Raw genomic sequence first — 22,041 nt, 5'->3', positions numbered from 1 at the left:
GTCATCGGGCGAGAGGCGGGGTCCACCCTGGACAGGTCTCCAGTCCATCACAGGGATTGAATAAAAACAATAAAACTAATATTCTCTTTTGTTTTGTTTAAAATATTGACTCATACTGAACCGGGGACATTTTTCTTCACTAATACTTGGAATCATCTGGATTTCAGAGATAAACACGTTTTCAGTCCCGTGGTTTTTACCCTTTGTCATTTCAGCCTAATTTGACTTTAGTGTTAATGTGGGGGGGGGATTTATTTTCACACTCTACTGATGCATGCTAATTCAAAGCTCTCCACTTTTTCCCCACGTTCATCAAAAGCAGAAGGACTCCTCCCTTAGAAGTTGCTTTCGCTTCTCCTTCTTGATCCGTCCAATCGGCTGTGACTGAGTCATCGGACGCTCTCTGCGCCAAGAAAAAGAGGAACTCCGACGCCACAAACTGTCTCTCCACTGCCCTTTCTTTTGTTACCAAAGGTACCACAACTACTTAATAGCACTGAAGTCACGACTCTCGTCACACTGACCAAATATTTCCTATGCGGGCGTTGAAATAACGACACAGAGACGCTCTGCAGAGAGGGAGAGTTCCTTTGATTCTTTAGTTGTTAGTTTTTTTTTTAAGAAAAGCAGAAGAAAATCATCAGCAGTTTGTTGAAGAAGCTTAGAAAGAGAAAAGCTATTGATCTCCCCTGGTAACACATTACAGAGACCAACCCAATCAATTAACAGCCCCCCCCCCCCCCATTGTGGTCCAAAGACAGGAATCAATTAAATAAAAAAAACAAAACATGAAGACAAATTATAGAAAATCTAATCATAAAAAAGGAGAGCGACACTTCTACCAAGACTACGAGCCAGAAGCGTTATCACAAGCAGCTACAACAGCTGCTGAACATCTGTCAGAATCATAAGAGAATACTCTCATTAGTTCAGGGACAGTCAGAGAAATCATAAACACCAAAACAATGCACGAGTCCTGCCTGATCTTGTCTTTTGACTATAATTAATAACCTGCCAGAGGCATAGACTGTAAAAAAAATGGATGAAATGTCTCCCCTTCCTCCCATTGGTCTAAGCGAAGCTAAAATTCCAGGTACACGAGCGCCGCCATCTTGAAAGTTTGGATCCCGAGTCTGAGCAGCGCTCTAACGTTGGAGTTTAGTCTTAGCTAGCTAGTTAAACACATTAACTAGCTAGCTAAACACATTAACAGCTAGTTAAACACATTAACTAGCTAGTAGTAGATTCTTTACTGACCTTTAAAGGACATTTGTGGCCACAGTCTGTCTGTACTGGGCCTCACGTGAAACAGTGTGTAAGTCAGTTTACAGAACAACTAGTCATTTAGTAGGTTTCAAACTGACAAACGTTTTTTTTCTACTCACATGTTCCAATGACAACTGTCAATCAACATGATGCCACATCCTGTTTTTATACCGTCAAATAACCTGAAGACGAAAAAAAGATCGATTGACTCTTGAAGAAACAGTAAAGTTATATTAACAACCCAATGACAGAAACCATCTAAATGATTTAGTGTTTAGTGGCCAAACTAACATGGAGGGGGAGGGGCTTATTACCTATACTGCAGCTAGCCACCAGGGGGAGCTCCACATGCTTTGGGCTTCACTTTTTGAGGAGCTGTCATGGCGTCCATTTTTCTACAGTCTATGGTCTCAGCATCAGGATGTATTGGACACTGAAGTGTTTGCATCCAGGATACAGATGTTGTTTTGGCATCTACGTTCACTTTAAAACAAAAAGTTGATCATCGAGTTTGTTTGATTTGGGATCTAGTGAAGAAAAGAGGCTGAGGTTAAGGTGTAACGACCAACGCTAAAGCCTAAACACTGGCAACGAAGGCCAGAGAGGAAATAACTCTACATACCAGCAGGTGGCAGTAGCCTATATTCTTCATTCAAAAGTGGGAAACAGGAAGAGCTACTGTTAGCTAGGAGGTCAGGTGGCTAACGAAGAGCTAAACCATTTTGTTTTGGACAAATTCCCCTCAGATGAATGTTACTCTCCCGTCAATCAGAGCTGATCTGATTGGCCCAGAAGATCTTTGCTTAGTTTTTAATGTGTGATCCATGCTCTCTACCCAGGACCGTCCACCATTTTGGGTTTATATTTTTGTCTCCAGTTAGTTGTTAATTTAATGCCTTAGATCAGTGTTTTTCAACCACTGTGCCGCGGCACACTAGTGTGCCGTGAGAGATCGTCAGGTGTGCCGTGGGAAATTATCCAATTTCACCTAATTGGTCCAAAAAACATTTTTTTGAAAACAAATTATTATCTGCAAATAATATGCCATTGTCAAGTGTCTGTGCATATATATCTGTCTGTGTTTATATATGACTTTTTTCTTTGTGTTTATTTGATTCCTATTCAAGACAATTTGACAAGAATGACTTTATATTGTTAATATAGGCTACAGAGTTCCATTCTTTTAACATTTTCTGTTGGTGGTGTGCCTTGTGATTTTTTCAATGAAAAAAATGTACCTTGGCTCAAAAAAGGTTGAAAAACACTGCACTAGTGGTTGAAAGGAGTCCCACACAAACCAGACTCAGTCTTTACACCTTTCACCTTTAAATCCCAAAATATACAAAGTTTAAATCAACAAAACAGAAGAAATAAAAAAAAAAAAAAAAAAAAAAAAAACGACCTTCACATCACCAGCTTTTAAATCACAACATGTTATATTTGGCAGTATTCAGGTTCTGTGTCGTAAATAGGACAGCTGAAGAAAAGTAAAGTTTGACTAAATAAACATAATCATTGGCTGAACTCTTCCCAGACACACCGTGGCACCGTCCCGTCACTTCCTGCTGCGTATTTACACGACTATCTACTGAGCACACGAGGAGTTTGATCTCATTTGTTCTCTCTAAGCAGAATGGCAAAAAAAATTAAATAAAAAACGCCTGTCACAGACTCAACCTAAGAATAGAAAAAAAAAGGTGAAGCACAGATACAAACATCAGTAATAAGAGGAATATATTAGTCATAATATTAATTATAATAACGGGCAGCCAGGTGACCAGTGGACTCATACTGAATGTAATAAAAATGACGGTTGAACACATGACAGAACACTCACTCTCACATTCACACAGCAGCAGCAGTACGTCAACCCCTGAAACCACGTCTGTAAACCCTGCTCTGTCTGAACAGTGTGTTCAGAGAAACCCCACCGCTGACGAAATAAAACACAACGAGCTGCCCAAACGCACACAGGACACGGCTGTAAACACTGTGCAGACCGTCGGAATCGAACCCAACCGAAGCGTGACGGCGGTTTTTACTCAGAGAAGCCCCGTCGATCTTCACAGACCTCTATTAAATAAACATAAAGCATAAATATGCTGATGGTGGCGTGGTCCACGTGTTCCCCTGAATGAACCTGGAGGTTACTGCCAACGAGTCAAGTGATAGACAGCTGCCATTAGTAACAGCCAGAACGTTATGGATGTTAGGAAACTACCTCAGCATTGCTGCAGCCAGAAGGCCTCTTTCAGCAGGATAATGCTCCCTGGTTCAGGTTTGAGGAGCAACAATAACGAGGTCAAGGGGTTGCCTCCAAATTCCCTAGATCTCAATCCAATCCATCATTGGTGGGACATTCTGGAGTCTGATCCATAGCGACCCCCAGCCCTCAACTTAAAGTAGGACTTAAAGGACTTCCTGCTAACGTCTTGGTGCAAGATACCACAGCTCCACACCTTCAGAGGTCTAGAAGAGTCGATGCCATGATGGGTCGTAATGTTACGGCTGATTGGTGTAAAACCCAAACAGAAAATGTTTTTTTAGAAGGTGGAAGAAGAAGGTAGGTTCCTCCGTTGGGGTGAACATGCGATGCACCACTAAAGGGAGAAGGTGAAGGATCTCGCCGCCTTCAAAAGGAACTCATGGGTACAATGTGGGATGTCGTGCACATACAACAATTAGCGTCCATCAACCACGAGTCATGAAAACGACACTGCCAGGCAACTGGTAGCGTCTAGAAGTAGCTAACAAGCTAACCCCTGACTAACTACAACTCGGAGCTTATCGTTAAGTTCCAGTTAAGAGGGCGGCGTTCATGCTTCCACGTTGTCTAGATTTGGAGGTAATGGTGACAGCCCATCACTCGACGTATCACCTGTATGTACACAGCACCAAAACCAGCCGTCCACAGAGAATACAGGGATAGGTTTAGCATCTCCACCTCTTTACCCAGCTCCAGGTTAACACCACGGCCTCTGTGGCTCTGTTGGGAATTACCATAAAATGTCTGAAGGTGTGTTTAGACTGAAGCAATTTTCCACAAACAGCCAAATTACAGGCGGGAGCTAAAGTGAAATCCTAACAGACAATCTCCCCAGCTAAAGGACTATCTAAGATGGAATAGACTTTAATATTTTAAGAACTTTATTTTTTGTAGTCTCTATTATACGCATTAAACTGACAAGTTATCAAATTTCAAGCATTTTTAGCTTAAGGTCAAAGGCTCAAAGCTCTAGAGCTGAACTTTTAGATAAACATCTGTTTTGAGACAGTCAAGTTCACACACTGCTGATTAAGCAAATCAGCAAAACTGTCTCTCCAGGGAAGTGGGCAGAAATTGTGGCGACAGAGAGGAAATAAAAATAAAAAAAAAACAGTTATGAATGTAATTAGGGGTTTTATGAATTTACTATCTCTGGCTACTAGGAAGGACGAAACCGAGGATGCGTCTAAAAAAAGGTTCTGAAGATCCATATGAAAAAACAACTTGTTCACACCACGTGACCACCAACATAATTTGGAGCAGAGTAAAATATTTTTTAATATCATAAAACAATGGATCGCTATCCATTGCTGTTTCAGAACCAAGAACAGTGAACAGAAATTCTGTTTGTTCCAAGTTTGTTGTTTAGAGATTCCTGGATTCTGATCGCAGTTTCTTCCTGCTAAGAGGGAGTTTTTGTTTCTTGCCTTCGCTGAATTGAATTGACTTCACAGTAAAGATAAGAGTCCAGAGTCAAAGGCAAGGTCAAACACATATTGCCACTGGTGCTGTTTTTTCCTTGTTGGAGAATACTGAAAGATGGCCCTGCTATCATAAAACAATGGATTGCTATCTGCTGCTGTTTCAGAACCATGAACAGCGAACAGTGAACAGAAACTCTTTAAGAGGGCAAAGATTGTGGTGACAGAGATGAAGTAGTCTACAGCAAGAAGGAAACTAAAAAGATATGAATGTAAGAAAGGGTTCTATGAATTTACTGTCTCTGGCTGCCAGGAAGAACGGAACTGAGGAAGTACCTAAAAAAACATTTCTGAAGATCCAGATGAACAAAGTGTTGTTCACACCACGTGACCACCAACATAATTTGGAGCAGAGTAAAATATTTAGCAAACAGCTGGGGTCATAAAACAGTGGATCGCTATCTACTGCTGTTTCAGAACCAAGGACAGTGATCAGAAACTCTGTCTAGGACAAGTGCAAAGAACAAACATTGCGGTGACAGAGATAAAGTAGCTTACAGCAAGAAGGAAACTAAAAAGTTGGAACTAAGGATTCTATGAATTCTGGCAGCCAGGAAGAATTAAACTGAGAAACGTTTCCGAAGATGCAGATAAAAAAAGACACTTGTTGTTCCTGGATTCTGCTCACGGTCTCTTCCTGCTAAAAGGGAGTTTTTGTTTCTTGCCTCCGTTGAATTGAACTGAATTCACAGTAAAGACAAGAGTCTAGGATCAAAGGCAAGGTCAAACACTAATTGCCACTGGTGCTGTTTTTCTTTGTTGGAGAATAATGAAAGATGGCCCTGTTATTTTGGATCGATATCTACTGCTGTTTCAGAACCATGAACAGTGAACAGGAACTCTCTTGGGAAGAGGGCGAGGATTGTGGTGACAAAAAAGTTATGAATTTAACTAAGTATTCTATGAATTTACTGTCTCTGGCAGCCAGGAAGAACGAAACTGAGGAAGATAAAAACATAATTTGGAGCAGAGTAAAACATTAAGCAAACAGCTGTGGTCATAAAACAATGGATCACTTTGTACTGCTGTTTCAGAACCAAGAACAGTGAACAGAACTCTCTCTTGGACAAGGGCATTGTGGTGGCAGAGATGAAGTAGCCTACAGCAAAAATGTTATGAATGTATTTCAGGTTCTATGAATTTAGAGGACTAAGTTAGTTGTGAACACGCGCACAAGAGTTATTCCTCATTCTTCATAAAACTTGCAAACATTTCACACTGGAGAAATTTCATCTTGCCAACACTTAATTATCGTTCCCTTCACTGCCTCTTTGTTAGTTTTACTTTCAGTCTGAACACACCTTCAGTTTGTTTCACATCTTCTGTGGCCGGGCTGCAGTTAATCTTTGGGACAAATTTTGTACTTGAATAAAAAAATTTGTTTGTTTTTAATCCGTGGCATGTTGCACGGCCTGCAGGTGTCCGTTACAGAAGAATGAGGCTTTGCGGTTGCGTCACAATATGGCTGCGGCGGTGGTGGTGATGATCGATTGTACAACTCACCGCGCTCAAACCAAAGACTTCACACTGTAGTTCACCTTATGCACCAACCAGACAGCTACCGCGGTTGATTTGCGTGTGGTCACCTCCATACATGGCCGCCAGAGGTTTTTAAATCACCTGAAAGCCCCTCTGTACAAAGTGTGTGTTCATGTGCGTGTTAAGTTATCGCTCATGCACAAAACGGCACCCAGACTCAAGCGAGTGTGTATCAAGCCGCTATATTAAAGTTGTAAACTGACACCGTTTCCCATCATGCATCAGCAAAATGTCTCACCCAAAAAAGAAACATGCTGCAAGCATCGCATCAAACAAGCCCCGCGCCTCGTGTCCTTTTATACAATACCTCTTTTTTTTTTTTTTTTAAGAAACATATCATTAAAAGTATTAAACAGGCATTTAAACTCCCTATAAAAAGTGGTGTGGCGACAATAGAAATGATTTTTCTCCTCTTAGAAAGTTTTTTTTTTTATGTTTTTTTGTTTTTTTGTTAGAAAAGAAAGACACTTGTTGAGGTTCCTGGGACTGTCCTGGGAGCAAAGAGGTGAACGACTGATAGCCTCATCATTATTATTATTATTGTTTTTTTTTTTTTTTTAAGGAAGGAGCACGACACGAGTGGACGCAGGCGGTCAGTGTAAAGGCCAGTCAGCAGCTTCACTTCAATGGTTTCCGTTTGTACACAGTCACTAAACGACGAGGATCCACCCGTCCCTGATGGTAGAATGATTTAAAAAAACAAAACAAAAAAAACATCATACTCAACACGACGGCTAAAACAGATCAGATAAAAGTGTGTGTGTGTGTGTGTGTGTGTGTGTGTGTGTGTTGGCTACATGAAACAATTGACTGTAAAGAAAAACCCTCTGGATTCAGTTCAGCTCAGCGGGCAGCGTTGGAGTCCATCTCTTGAGTTTGCTGTTTTCTATTTAGTGTTCACGTGTGATTTATCCAGGAAGATGGAAATCTTTGTCTCTTCCCCTGAGTCGCGTCACATCTCCTCTTTTAATCCTCCTCCTCTGACTGATCCACCTGCGAGCCGTCCCTCGAAGCCTCCTCGAGCAGCTCCGTACCTGTAAACTCTCCTTCTTGGTTTTCTTCTCCGTCTTCTTCTGCTGCTCCTCCATGGCAGTATGTTTCTTTTAAAAAATAACTAAAAGAGAGAAGAAGAAGAAGAAGCAGCAGCAGCAGCAGCGGCGGCGGCTCAGGCCGTGGATCTAAGGCTCCTCTTCTCCGGTGGAGACGGCCAGACGCATGGCCACGGACAGGTGGTCGGTGAGGCCGGCCAGCTGAGAGATGAAGCTGAACTCCTCGATCTCCTGGAGGAGGAAGAAGATGAATAAGAAGAGATGGTCATCATCAGATCATTTAGAGTTCACTAAACTCACCATCTGAGACCCTTTGGTGGTAACCATGGTAACCTCTAACTAATCAACATCAGGTGAGGAGTTTCCAGGAGGGACAGAAACATGGAGGTAGAAAAACAAGATGAACCAAGATGGAATCAATGTGGACAGAGATGTTGGAGACAATGTGGAGACATCTTGGTCGTCTTCCAGGACTCTACACATTCAGGACTGGAGGAGGACATGGAGGAGGAGGACATGGAGGAGGACACTTCTTCTCCTCCTCTTTTCCTCTCTTGTCCTATTTTTTCTTCTCCCCCTTTTCACCTCTTTCTCTCCCTCTTCCTCCTTTTTCTCCTCCTTCACCATCTTCTTCCTCTTCTTGCTCCTCCTCCTCTTTCTTCTCCTCATCCTCCTTCCCCCTTCTTCTTGTTCTTCTCTTCCTCCTCCCTTCCTTGTCCCCTTCATCCCCATCCTACTTCTCCTTCTCTTTCCACTCCTTATTCTTCATTTCATCTTCTTCCTCCTCCTCCACCTTCTCCTCCCCCTCCTCCTACTTCTCCTTCACTTACTCTTCTTCCTCCTCATCCTCCACCTCCTTCTCCTCATCCTAATCTTCCACCCTCTTCTTGTCCTCCTTATACCTCCTCCCCCTCTTTCTCCTGCTCCCCCCCCCCCCCCCCCCGCCCCTTCTTCTTCTTCTGTTCTATTTCCAGTAGAGGTGATGCTCCTCTACAGGTGACTGATGTTCTGACGTAAACACACGTTCTCATCTGATCACATCGTTTTAATTTAGCGTTTCCATGGAAACTTTCCAGGTGGATCCTCTGATCAGTAGACAAACATCAGGACATCTTCCGGTGTCTTTGACGCGTCATGTGACGTCCTGCAGTCTTTGTTTCAGTCAACATGGAAAACAAAAGCGTCGGAACAGTTGGTTCTCTTTATCTCGTCAACTATTTGGGGAAGTGTCATTGTCAAAGATAGTTGAGGAAGTTGACATCACCGGTTTCTGGTTGCACACGAAACGGACTGCATTCTGAACGTGTGACCAGTTTTACTTTCATCACGGTTTCTCCAAAACACAACACTGAAACGAGGACGTCTGGACTTGTAGAGTTTCCACTCTAACAGACGGATGGGAGGAACATCTGAGTCTGTTGACAGCCAGATACCCAGCTGTGATTGGAGGAAACTCTTTTTTATTTTCCTTCTCTCTATGGACTGATTATTGGTCAAAAAGTAAAACTGGATCAAAACAGATTCCTTCAACTACAGGCGAACAGACTCTAGTCATGTGAGTTTCTGATGGGAACATATTTAAACCTGGACTCCACCGTCTCTTAGAGCTGTAAGGAACTCTACAAGTCCAGTTGTCTTTGTTTTCGTCATAGATCCATCCATCCATCTATCCACCTACCCATCTACCCACCTATCTATCTATCTATCTATCTATCTATCTATCTATCTATCTATCCATTAACCCATTCATTCATCTATCTACCTACCTATCTACCTATCTATCAGTCCATTAACCCATCTATCTACCTGTCTACCTGTCTATCTATCCATCTATCCATCCATCTATCCATCTATCTATCTATCTATCTTCCATCTATCTATCTATCATCCATCAATCCATTAACCCATTCATTCATCTACCTACCTACCTATCTATCAGTCCATTAACCCATCTACCCATCTATCAACCCATCTATCCATCAACCCATCCATCTATCTATCAACCCATCTATCCATCAACCCATCCATCCATCTATCTATCCAATTCTATTCTATTCTATGAAAATAACGCAGAAATTCCCAAACAATAATACATGTCCTATTATAATACCTGATTAGTTAAATGAACCTTCTTCGTTCTTGTTTCTGTTTTAAGCTGAGGAGCCAAAATAAGAAGCTGAAAGAAGCAAAACAAGGCTCCTCTGGGTAAAAGCCTTTCTTACATTACAGGGCATTTCCCACTCACCAAATTAAAATCCCTGCATCAACATTTTCTACATGAGATAAAAGGGACTAGACCAATCCACAATAAACAACACCTGACCTTAAGTTTGTGGAAGGGACGAGTCCCTGAAGGAAGACGGGTACTTTCCTTCTTTCACTCAGCTGTGACTTCCACAGAAACTTCTACTGTTCATGCTGACACTAAAAAATAATCCAGTTGTTTCATCACACAAAAAAATACAGATAGAGCCTAATGAAAGAAAATAAACAGGAAGTGGTTTACAAAGTTTAGAAGGAAGTTAATCAACAGCCGGCTCCATCATGACCTGATGTTGCCGTGTTCGGACACAAGGTGGCGTCAGGTGGTTGAGAGACTAGAGAAGGATGCTGTGAGACAATGTGATTAAATTTTCCAGTCAGTTTGACAGCCTCGGTGTCCTCGTTCCCTTCTCTCACAGCTCAGTGTCTTTGTTTCGTCTTTTTTTATCAAGGCAGACATCCTCTCGTGGGGAGATGGCGGATAATAATTTCCCGTCCTTCCTCCTTTGAAAAGGAAAACTAAGCTTTGACGAGTGTCTAAAGATAAGAATAAATAAAATGATTATTTCTTCCCCGCTGGGGAGAAAATGTCACAGCGGAAACTTTTATTTAAATTATAGCTCAAGGTAAACGGCCCGTGTATTTTATGAGGTACTTCAAGTCATGGTTTCTTTTTTATTATATTACATGACCACCAAAAGGAGGTAATGGAGGAATAGGAGGAGGAGACCAAGGAGGAGGAGGGATAGAAGAAGAACAGGGAGGACGAGGAGAATGATGGGGAGGAGGTGAAAAAGAAGAAGAAGAAGAAAGAAGGAAGAGGACGACAAGAAAAGGAGGGAAGGGATAGAAGGAAGAGGAGATAGAATTAGGAGTAGAACTAGTATCTCCTCCTCCATGTCCTCCTCCAGTCCTGAATGTGTAGAGTCTTAGAAGACGACCAAGATGTCTCCACGTCTCCATCATCTCTGTCCACATTGATTCCATCTTGGTTCATCTTGTTTTTCTACCTCCATGCTTTCCCTCCTCTAAACTCCTCACCTGATGTGGCTCCGGGGGGATATAATGGATTTATTCCAACAACCAGAGAGAAACCAGCAGCATCAACAGTTTATTAGGAGACTGAGCGGTTCTGTTATGTTAGATGGAAGTTGTTATTATTTCTTGTAGTGCACCTTGTTGTTGTGTTTCCAGACAATGGAGTTCTTATTTCTCCCTGGAGTATTTCCAGCCTCATGCTTTCTAACCCTGAACTGAATCGTACCAGTTTCCAGTCCTGCTGAAGGCCCTCGTCGCTGTAGAGGATGTAGTCAATCCGTCGCCCGTTGCCCTTCAGCGGGATCTTCCTTCCCTTCTGGCTGCTGCCAGGACACTGACTCTTACTGGGAGGAAACACCAGGTACTCCTTCCTGCCCTCCTCGTTCTCCATCACTCTGACAGAGACACACAAGCACAGCCACGTTCAGAAGAATCCAACATGAATGACAAAAAATCACAAACCAAGAACTTAAGGTCAAACCCTGGCTTACGGCGCCATCTTGTGGAAATGCTCAACAGGTGCAACACATTTTGATTAATGATAAGAAGGACCTGTCACATTTAAGGATGGATGTCCTGTGTGTAACGGTTCAGTTGGACATGAATCACTGCAGCTTCCTACCAGTGATGGGTTTATGACTGTGTGTCCAGTCAGACTGACTCACTTCTGTAAGCTTTCAGGTGAACTGACATCATCGTCATAAAGGCCACTGGGATCCAGCAGAGTACCTGTTGAAGGAGACATTAAAGTGAATCACACTGAGAGAGAGAGTCAACTCTGCTTCATTTAAAGTCTGTCTATCAGGTCTTTATTGTAGGAGGACGTTCTGTCCGGTTCTGTCATCTTAAGGTACAGAACCAAAAAGTGGCACTTGAACGCACCACAAAGACCAACAACCAGCTGGGAGGCTAGGAAGAGCTACTGTTAGCTAGGAAGCTAGGGAGAGAAAGTGTTCGCTTGGAAGAGCTACTATTAGCTGGGAGGCTAGGAAGTAGGGCGAGCTACTATTAGCTAGGAAGCAAGGAAGAACTACTGTTAGATGGGAGGCTAGGAAGCTAGGAATAACTGCTATTAGCTTGGTGGCCAGGAAGCTAAGAAGAGCTACTATTATCTGCAGATAATAGGAACCTAGGAAGAGCTACTAATAGCTAGGAGACTAGGAAGCAAGGAAGAGCTACTAGGAGACTAGGAGGCAAGGAAGAGCTACTATTAGCTGAGTGTCGAGGAAGCTATGAAGATCTACTATTAGCAAGGAGACTAGGAAGCTAGCAAGAACTACAAACCTTTGTACAGATTTGGTTTCTCCTGAATCATGCTGACCAGTTGTTGTTCTACAGTTTATTCGTCCTAGATCATCGTGATGTTGTGGAAATATTCTTTGGATTTAAATGTTCAGATTGATCTAGATGCTTCCTGATCCTCCCCCTCAGCGTAGCAACCAGCTTCTTGCTTTTAGCTGCTCTAAAAGCACGACTTGTGTCAAAGCTTCTGCCTTCACAATCCTTAGACCACAATCTACTGTCATACACCGGGGAAATATTAACAGCCACAGAGAGAGTGACGAGCACTCAGAGATGCTTTCGACAACAAGCCGTGGGCTGGATAATGTGTTTGAAATGCTCAGTATGAAGAGAGCAGCACTCTGAAGTTACTCCAGTCAACTCACAGCGTTGGGAGCTCTTATGTGAAAAGTAGGCGACTGATGCGCCGGCAGCATTTCCCACAAGTCTACGAGCCGGTTTTAGATCGCTGAAATACATCTGCTGGGCTGTCGGGAGGGCACACACAGATGGGCCGCAGCTTTCTGTTCGTTATGGTAAAATATAGATTTACACAAGCTTCCCACTTTCAGGTGGTTAACGCGACCTCAGCTTCTCTCGGGCGTCCTAAATCCTGACGTCACCACCGAGCTGTTAATAAATGTTCCTTCACACCAGTTTTGACTTTCACCTCTTAAAATACACTGTGGCCTCCACAGTTACTGTACTTGTTGGGTTTTTTTTTTTTTTTTTTTGGTTCTGCGGCTGTTTCATTTTCCTTCAGTCCAGAAAGAGAAGACACTGCAGCCTTTCATTTTCACAGCTTCAGCGTGTGAATCTGCTTCTGCTGCACTTTAATTAACAAGTGGCCCCATGCTAGCTGAAATTACCATGTGATTTAAGGATAAAGAAGCCGGCAGGTTGAAGGTAGAGGACTCCTGCAGCTCTGACAGAGTCTGTCTCTCTGACAACATCTGACAACATCTGGCAGCCTTGCCTCTTCCCTTGGCTTGTATTCAGTTAGCTCTAATCGTCTTTGGATAAGCTTAATGAAACTGGATAATCTTCCTTCCTCTTTTCTGGCATTGATTCAATTATCCATTCTACTCATCTCCCATGGCTACTATCTGGGAGGCCAAGAAGGGCTACTATTAGCTGGGAAGCTAGTAAAAGCTACTATTCTTTAGGAAGAGCTACTGTTAGCTGGGAGGCTAGGAAGCTAAGAAGAGCTACTATTCGTTGGGAGGTTTGGAAGCTAGGAAGGACTACTATTAGCTGGGAGGCTAGGAAGCTAAGAAGAGCTACTGCTAGCTAGGAATCTAGCAAGCTAGGAAGAGTTAATATTAACTGGGAAGCTAGGAAAAACTACTATTCTTTAGGAAGAGCTACTGTTAGCTGGGAGTCTAGCAAGCTAGGAAGAGATACTATTAGCTGGGAGGCTAGGAAGCTTAGAAGAACTACTATTAGCTGGAAGGCAAGGAAGCTAAGAAGAGCTACTGCTAGCTAGGAGCCTAATAAGCTAGGAAGAGTTACTATTAGCTAGGAAGCTAGGAAAAGCTATTATTCTTTAGGAAGAGCTACTGTGAACTGGGAATCTAGCAAGCTTGGAAGAGATACTGTTCGGCGGGAGGCTAGGAAGTTAGGGAACTCTACTATTAGCCAGAAAGCTAGGAAGCTAAGAAGAACTACTATTAGCTAAGAGGCTAGGAAGCTGGGAAGAGCTACTGTTAGCTGTAAGGCTAGGAAGCTACGAAGAGCTACTGTTAGCTGGGAGGCTAGGAAGCTAGAGAGAGCTACTATTAGCTAGGAGGCTAGGAAGCCTTCAGCCTGTTTATTGATCTTTCCAGTCCTCTCCTAGCAACCAACGTGGCAACCAGCTGCTCTAAAAGTTCAACTTGTTTCAAAGCTTCCTCCTTTGCGATCCTCAGACCATCTACTGTCACACTGCGATGAAACTATTAGTCTGAAAACATCTGACAACATCTGGCAGCCTCGGCTCGTGCCCAGTTAGCTCTAATCGTCTTTTTTATCAGCGTTATGAAATGATGATGATCTTCCTTCTCATTTTCTTTCATGAATTCATTGATCCACTCTCCTCCTCTCCTCGCCCTCCCCCTCCCTGTCTAATAGCGGCCAAACGTTAAGATCTGTTCCCCGTCCAAATAAATAAATAAATAAGCCCTTCTCTAAACAAGCCCTTTCGCTCCGTCCTGCCCACACCGTCCTGAAATAGCTCTGGCCTAAATAGCGCTTCATATCCAGACCCAAAACCCTCCAGTCTTTGCGTCACTAATGCCCATGCACCAGCCGCCTGTCCCGGCTGTATTTTAATTTAGAGCCAGATTACAGTCCTCTGCACGGATCCTGCATCATGTCTCAGAGTGAGGTGAGCTACGGAGGAACGTGTTTGTGTTTGTTCTTACCCAGAGCCCACGGTTTGTCCTCCCCTGGCCCCAGGCGACACGGGTCCTTGTACTGAGTAAAAAGTGCATGCTGCTGCTCCAGCTTGTCCTCTGGAGAAAAAAAAAATGTAAAAATAAAACACAAAAGCACAACCGGTTAATTTTAAAACAGGTGACAAAGCACAGACAAAGTCAACGAGCGCTGGAGCAACACTTTCTTTTGTAAAAGTGCTGCTTGTTTTTCAAGAGCAATTGTCCTGTTGGAGTTTTTTGTTTCATGATATTCAATAATGTCCCAGCATATTCACCAAACTTCAGTTATTATTCTAATTTATAGTACAGTCTGTACAATATGTTTTGTTCTTTTTACCCTTTAAAACCAAAGCACACTCTGGTTTCTGGAAGCTTAGACGTTGCTCTTTACAGATAATACGGTGCCATTATGGTAATTTCACTTATTATTTAACTCTTATAACAGGCAGTAATGTCTGATATTGAAAGGACAAGGTATTTTGGACATTTTCTCACCTATTTATTGTCAAAATAAGCAAAAAAATAAGCCCATGTGGATATGAAATATATTTTACTCTTATATAAAATAACAGACACTATCCAAGTGAGTTTCTGACGGACAACAGCCACAGATCTATTTAAACCTTAACTCCACCACCAGTCCTGTAAAAACTGAGTATTTGGATGAAATGTCTTCCAGAAAGTCCATTTGTCTTTATTTAATGTTATTTTTTTTGGAGATACACCTTGATTTCAATACATCAGTAAAGTCTCATCTTGTTTGTAGTGTTATTATAGCATAAAAGCTGCTGACGTATTTCAAAGACTTAAAAAATAAATCTACATCTATTTCTGTGTTTCTAAATTTACTTTTGTACTGGACAACCTGGCCTAAAAATCAATCTGGTGCGTCTTTGGAGTTTCGCAGCCGTCCAGGCCGTGGTATATCCCAAAGAAACTACAAAAACTCCCCCCCAAAAAACAAGCTGAAACGAGGACATCTGGACATGTAGAGTTTCTTGAAAACGTTTCATCCAAATCTTCAGTTCTCAAAGACTTGTGGTGGAGAGTTGGGGTTTAAATATGAACATCTGTAGGTGTTGGCCATCAGAAACCGAGTGGAGTTGCACTTGTTCAGGGATTTGGTTTGGTAAGTCCCAAAGTTGGATGATTCATAAAACATAAATGGAGTTTTAGGGTCTTGAATCCAGAAGGACGTCCCCACTCTAGAAGTTGGTCTGGATTCTCTCTGTTGGGAACTGATTCTGCTCCCGCAAAGATCTGCTGAACCAATCAGATCCTTTGGGTGATGGACAGAAGGAGTTACAGTAGTCATGTCTCTGATTGTTTGGAGGACGATCTAACTGTGTCTGGAGGTATTCTCAAAGAAATCCAGATGACGTGTTATCAGAATCATATTCTGATAATTATCTGCTTATTATTATTATTATTATTAACTTCACATTTTGTGAAGGAGAACCCCTCCTGACATGTTTCTTTGTAGTTCACCTCAAAGGTTTCATCATCATCATCATCATCAACTCTTTTTCTTCATGAATCCTAACCCTGAACCTTCATCAGGTCTGAATGTGTGAGCTGAATGAACGTCCCTGACTCACCTGAAGAGCAGTTGTCAAAGTTGAGGTCTCCCAGGAGGACGTCGAAGGCCACCAGGTCTTCCAGAACCTTCTCTCCTTCGGGCGACTGAGACGACGACTGACGGAACTCTGCGCCCCACTGCAGCAACAGGTCCAGCTGCTCGCATCGCACCGACGCATCGCCTGCAGGGAGACAGCAGGAGATCAGGGGTCAAAGGTTACACTGGGGTAGAGGGGAGGGGGGGAGGAGGAGGAGGAAGAGGAGGAGAAGGAGGAGGAGGAGGATGAGAATGAAGAGGAGAGGAAGAAGGAGGACGTAGGAGGAGGACACATGTTTCTCCTTCATGTCCCGTGGGGTGATGTCGGATAATTTCCCGTCCTTCCTCCTTTGAAAAGGAAAACTAAGCTTTGACGAGTGTCTAAAGATAAGAATAAATAAAATGATTATTTCTTCGCCGGCGAGAAAATGTCACAGAGGAAACTTTTATTAAAATTATAGCTCAAGGTAAACGGTCCGTGCTTTGGTTTTTGGAGTATTTTAAGTCATGGTTTGTTTTTTTATTATATTACATGACCACCAAAAGGAGGTGATGAAGGAACAGGAGGAGGAGACGAAGGAGGAGGAGGGATAGAAGAAGAACAGGGAGGACGAGGAGAATGATGAGGAGGAGGTGAAAAAGAAGAAGAAGAAGAAAGAAGGAAGAGGAGGACAAGAAAAGGAGGGAAGGGATAGAAGGAAAAGGAGATAGAATTAGGAGTAGAACTAGTATAGAATAAGAAGAAGAAGAAAGAAGGATGTGGTGAGGGTGGAAAAGAAGAAGGAGGACAAGAAAAGTAAGGAAGAGGAGATAGGAGGAGGGGGAGGAGAGGAAGGTGTAGAAGGAGAGGAGGAGAGCAAAAGCGAAGAGGATGATGGAGAGGAGGAGAAGAAGTAGGTGAAGAAGGAATAGGAGATAGAATTAGGGGTAGAAGTATCTCCTCCTCCATGTCCTCCTCTATGTCCTGAATGTGTAGAGTCTCCAAGATGCCTCCACGTCTCCAGGAGATGAAGAAGTAGGACAAGAAAAGGAGGGAAGAGGCGATAGGAGGAGAAGGAGGTGAAGAAGGAAGAGGACAAGAAGGAGGAGAAGAAGAAGTAGGACAAGGAAGGAAGAGGAGATAGGAGGAGGAGGAGGAGGAGAAGGTGAAGAAGGAGAGGAGGAGAGGAAAAGGGAAGAGGAGATAGGAGGAGGGGGAGGAGGAGAAGAGGAAAAGGGAAGAGGACGGTGGAGAGTAGGACAAACAGGGGAAAAGAAGAAGGAGGAGAAAATGAAGGAGGAATAGGAAGGAAAAGGGTGATGAGAGGGGGAGAACAAGGGGATGAAAAAGAAGGAGGTGAAGAAGGAAGAAGACAAGAAGGAGGAGAAGAAGAAGTAGGACAAGAAAACAAGGGAAGAGGAGGGTGGAAGGATGATGAGAAGGAGAATAGGAGGAGAATAAAATGGAAGAGGATGATGGAGAGGAGGAGATGAAGAAAGAGGAGGTGGAATTAGGGTAGAAGTATGTCCTCCTCCATGTCCTCCTCCTCCATGTCCTCCTCCTCCTCCATGTCCTCTTCCATGTCCTCCTCCAGTCCTGAATGTGTAGAGTCTTAGAAGACGACCAAGATGTCTCCATGGTCTCTGTCCACATTGATTCCATCTTGGTTCATCTTGTTTTTCTACCTCCATGTTTCTGTACCTCCTCTAAACTCCTCATCTGATGTTTAGCAGCTCTATCGCTGTCAGTAGATCTGATGGCGTTCACCGTGGAGAGGAGGAGGAGGAGGAGGGTGAGGAGAGGGAGGAGGAGGCGGCGGAGGGTGAGAGCATGAGAGAGAAATAACAGCTGAACAGTGGAGAGTGTGAGAAACAAAGAGGTGTAAAGATCCTGGTGGGTGAGTGGGCGGCTCTGGCTTTGATTACTCGCGGCTGAAGTACATGTGAAATGTGATTTTTTTTTTTCTGCTGGATCTCAGAGAAGGACGGAGGTGTGTGGGCGTGTGTGTGTGTGCAGGAAAAGCAGGTTTATTTATTTCATATATTTTTCAGATATTCAGCTCTAACGGATCAGTCTCCACTGCTTCAGTTTTAAAACCAGGAAGTCGTCTTCAGGTTGAAGCTCTAATCACCAGGAAAGGAACGAGATGTTTGACTTGAATCATGACGGTTTGCAAACAAGACAGTTAGTCTTGTAGATTTATTTATTTGTACATATTTAATATTTTGTATCTGTGGCGTGCAGCTCTCTCTCTCCAAACTGTCTGCTGCTGATTTCCCCACTGTGGTTTAAATAAAGGATTATCTCATCTCATCTTTATTTAATCCTCCCATTTCTGCTTTTATTTGACTATATTTGTAAAGAAACAATAAATAGAATATCATTTCTGTCTTGCAGCCATAAAAATAAATAAATAACACAAATACAAGATAAATACGAGGTTTAGAGGAGAGAGGATGAAATCTCTCTTGAGCAAAGATGTGTTAAAGTGTCTGCAGGCTGTGATCAAACAACAACACAATGCTAAGTCACAGTGTGCACAGAGACACTGCTGCATTTAAAATAAAAACTATATGTGATGATTTAAAGATGCCAAACAAAAGTCTGCATCTCCAAGCTTTGAGTCGTTTCTAGAAGAAGAGGGATTTAAAATGACCGTAACGTACAACCAGTGCATTCAGAAAGCTGTAGAGACAAGAAAAAACTGTAGATTATATAGAACCATGTGACTCAGTGGCTACGTGGACGCTAGTGTTTACATGTCTGCAGGTTCTCAGTCGTCCAGGTCAGGATTTATCTGAAAGACAATCTGAAACGAGGACAGCTTCTTGGAGACGTTTCATCCAAGTCTTCAGTTCTAACAGACTGATGGAGGAGAGCTGGAGGTTTAAATATCAACATCTGTAGGTGATGAGCATCAGAAACTTGCCACCAGGGTCTGTTAATGACCAGATGGATCCCACGTGACGGGAGGAATCTGTTTTTCTGGTTCTCTAAAGACTTTAACATCCAGAGGCTTCAGTGTCAAGTCGTGAACTTTTTTGGGGGGGACAGATGTTCAGATTGCGTTATGCATGAAGTCGTATCGCTGAACCTCCTCAGTTAACATTTCCTCCATGTGTTCCATCTTTATTGATCCAAAACAATCAATTAGAAAATGGAGGAGATGGAGAAGCAGCTGGAAATACTAAAGCAGGAACACGTTACCACCAAGAGGACCAATCACAGCTCTTGAAGTCTGTGTCGCCATGACCTGTACTTACATTTCTGGGGAGGTGCACGTCAGGCTACGGTGTTAGGGTCGTCAAATTGACAAAGAAGCTTAAACCACCTATTAGTTTGTTGAATAAGTCTATGTTGATAGAATCTGGATTATCTTCTAGAAGATTTTATTCACTGCAGCGACTCAGACTGTGACCTGGAGCCTGATTATTTACTGATACTGACCACTAAACACCACGCATTTCCTACTGAAGGGAATGCAAAACCTAAAACCACCTGCCTGTGCAGCATTAACTTTGTAATTGTGTGCGTGCTGGCAGAATGATTTAGTACGCTTTATTTATCTAGAGACAGATCTACGCTCTAAGAAAACTAGAAGAATGTAGTTATTTCATAAATCCACCACCAGTCTGTTGGGACTGGAGAAGCTACTTGGATGAAACGTCTTCTCAAAAGACTCTACAAGTCCAGTTGCCTTTTTTTCTTAAACGCTTTTTGGATATGTCCTAGAGTTGGTCTCCTGTAGCGTCCTAAAGTCTGTCCTTGTCTTCCTTGTCTTCTCCTGGAGTCGACTTAATTCAGTCCAATAAATCTTTCAGTCAAAGTTAATGTAGTGTGGAGAGGGTAGCTGGTACCTTGTGTTCTCTACTCCAGAAATGTTCTGGTCATCCAACGCTGCCATAAACTCCCTAACCCTCTCTGGAAGATGTTTCTCCTTGACGCTGTCTCCAGGAAACTTTTCTCTTCTTTTAAACGTTCAGTGTTTGTTGTTGTTGTTTGGGTGCAGCCTTTGACTGAGTGGACTCCACCTCACCACACATCCACATTACACTAGTTACTGACTAACGGAGGACTCACTTCATTTTAAATCTGACATGGTTAGTCATGGGATTCTTCCTCTTCTCCTTCTTCAAAAACTCGTTAACCATCATTGAAGAAGAAGAAGGAAGAGGACAAGAAGAAGAAGGAAGAGGACAAGAAGAAGGACAGGTAGAAGAAGCAGAGGAAGGATGAGGACAAGAAGAAGAAGGAAAAGGACAAGAAGAAGAAGAAGGAAGAGGACAAGAAGAAGGACAGGTAGAAGAAGCAGAGGAAGGATGAGGACAAGAAGAAGAAGGAAAAGGACAAGAAGAAGGACAAGAAGAAAGGGAAGAGGAAAAGAAGAAGGACAAGAAGAAGAAGGAGAAGAAGGAAGAGGACAAGACGAAGAAGGAGAAGAAGGAAGAGGACAAGAAGAGGGACAAGAAGAAGGAGAAGAAGAAGAAGAATTTATTGCAGACCTAAAAGAAAATACTACAAAAGATCAGGTTTGACTGCAGCCTGATCCTGTCCCTGTCGTTTTGAATCCTATCATTTTAGATCTGCCCTGACACCGATCAGGACCTCCCTACTTATAAGAAGCTGATATTCAATTCATAACGTATGTTCTTCTGATTGTGGTGGTTCCATGAGGCATTTTAATTTGGATTATTAGCAGTGTACTGGCGTTTATAGTCTGTTTTTCTTTCGTCCCAGCGCCTCGTACTTGATGCGCTTGTGCAAAACAAGAGTTTATGTTTGGTTGGGAGCCGGCGTTTAAGGTGAGCAGCACAAATGAGTCCTCTTTACTATCTGAACTAAAGCCAGAGACGAGGCAGCCTTTACATTATGAAGCTCAGTAAACTACATGTTCAGTTATGCATCATGAATCTTCTGCTTCCTTTCAGAAGAGAATCAGGTCTCTGCACTCCAACCCCCCACTTTTTCTTTTATGCTCCCTTACTTACCCCCCACATCCCAGCCCTCCCTCCCTCCCCTCCTCCTCACCTCCAAAGGCTTTGTGTTTGATGTATCTTTAGAAACAGACCCGGTGCAGCTATTTTTAGACCTGCGAAAAGCGTAGGAGAAGCCCAGAAATAGCAAAGCGAAGGGGTTTGGTAAAAAATGAGGGTGGCATCGACCGGAGGCTTTAAATAGGGCTCTGACGCCTCAAACAGCTTGAGGCAGTCGCCATGGGAACAGAAGGAGGAGGCGCACACACATATACACACACACGCACACAAACTGGATGGTTTCACTTCAGACTCACACACATTCATCCCCACGTTCAGGTCAGAACAGCAGCCCTGACAGAAGGAGTGAATCCAGGCGGAGCTACTGTACCTTCGATGGCGTGGAGGTGCGTGCACGTGAGGTATCCCACAACCCTCTGCTCCTGATGGGAGGTGCCCACGTGGACCTGCAGGGGGAGCAAGCAGAGAGAGACGCCGTGTGAGTCGGGTCGGGGGGAGGAGAGGCGTTCAGAGGGCGACATCGGAGCCCATTAGAGAGAGAGAGAGAGTGTTTGTGCGTGAAGCGGCGGCGGCGCCAATTAGATCATACAAGGTGAAACTTTATTGATCCCTGTGGGAAAACTCTGAGTCATTACAGACGTGATTTAATTACAGCAGTTAGAGAGAGAGAGAGAGACATGACAGAGGAGGAGATAGATGGATGGATGGATGGATGGATAGAGAGATAGATAGATAGATGGATTGATCAGCGTTATTTAATGAGAACATGACTTCATAGATCAGCAGCTCAGGACGGACCAGGGTGATGATGATGCTGCAGCTGGAAATTAACAAATTTAAGAAGCATGATTATAAA

The 22,041-nt window shown here is 43.1% G+C and overlaps 1 protein-coding gene across 1 annotated transcript in view; it reads right to left on the bottom strand.

The window, feature by feature from the left end:
* Nucleotides 1-757: 757 nt before the first annotated feature.
* The window catches only part of smpd3 (sphingomyelin phosphodiesterase 3), an 80,999-nt gene continuing 59,715 nt past the window's right edge, over nucleotides 758-22,041 (bottom strand). Inside the window, exons 6-11 of the mRNA XM_084555022.1 lie at nucleotides 21,556-21,631; nucleotides 16,195-16,356; nucleotides 14,585-14,674; nucleotides 11,567-11,630; nucleotides 11,128-11,296; nucleotides 758-7,832 (exon numbers count right to left, since the gene is read on the bottom strand). Coding sequence (XP_084411148.1) covers nucleotides 7,731-7,832; nucleotides 11,128-11,296; nucleotides 11,567-11,630; nucleotides 14,585-14,674; nucleotides 16,195-16,356; nucleotides 21,556-21,631 — 663 coding nt within the window. The 3' untranslated portion in view covers nucleotides 758-7,730. The remainder of the gene's footprint in view (nucleotides 7,833-11,127; nucleotides 11,297-11,566; nucleotides 11,631-14,584; nucleotides 14,675-16,194; nucleotides 16,357-21,555; nucleotides 21,632-22,041) is intronic.

The sequence above is a fragment of the Chelon labrosus genome (assembly GCF_963514085.1).
Source record: "Chelon labrosus genome assembly, chromosome: 11".
Classification (NCBI taxonomy): domain Eukaryota; kingdom Metazoa; phylum Chordata; class Actinopteri; order Mugiliformes; family Mugilidae; genus Chelon; species Chelon labrosus.
Note: the sequence above shows the minus strand (reverse complement) of the source record. Positions and strands in the feature narration are given on the sequence as shown.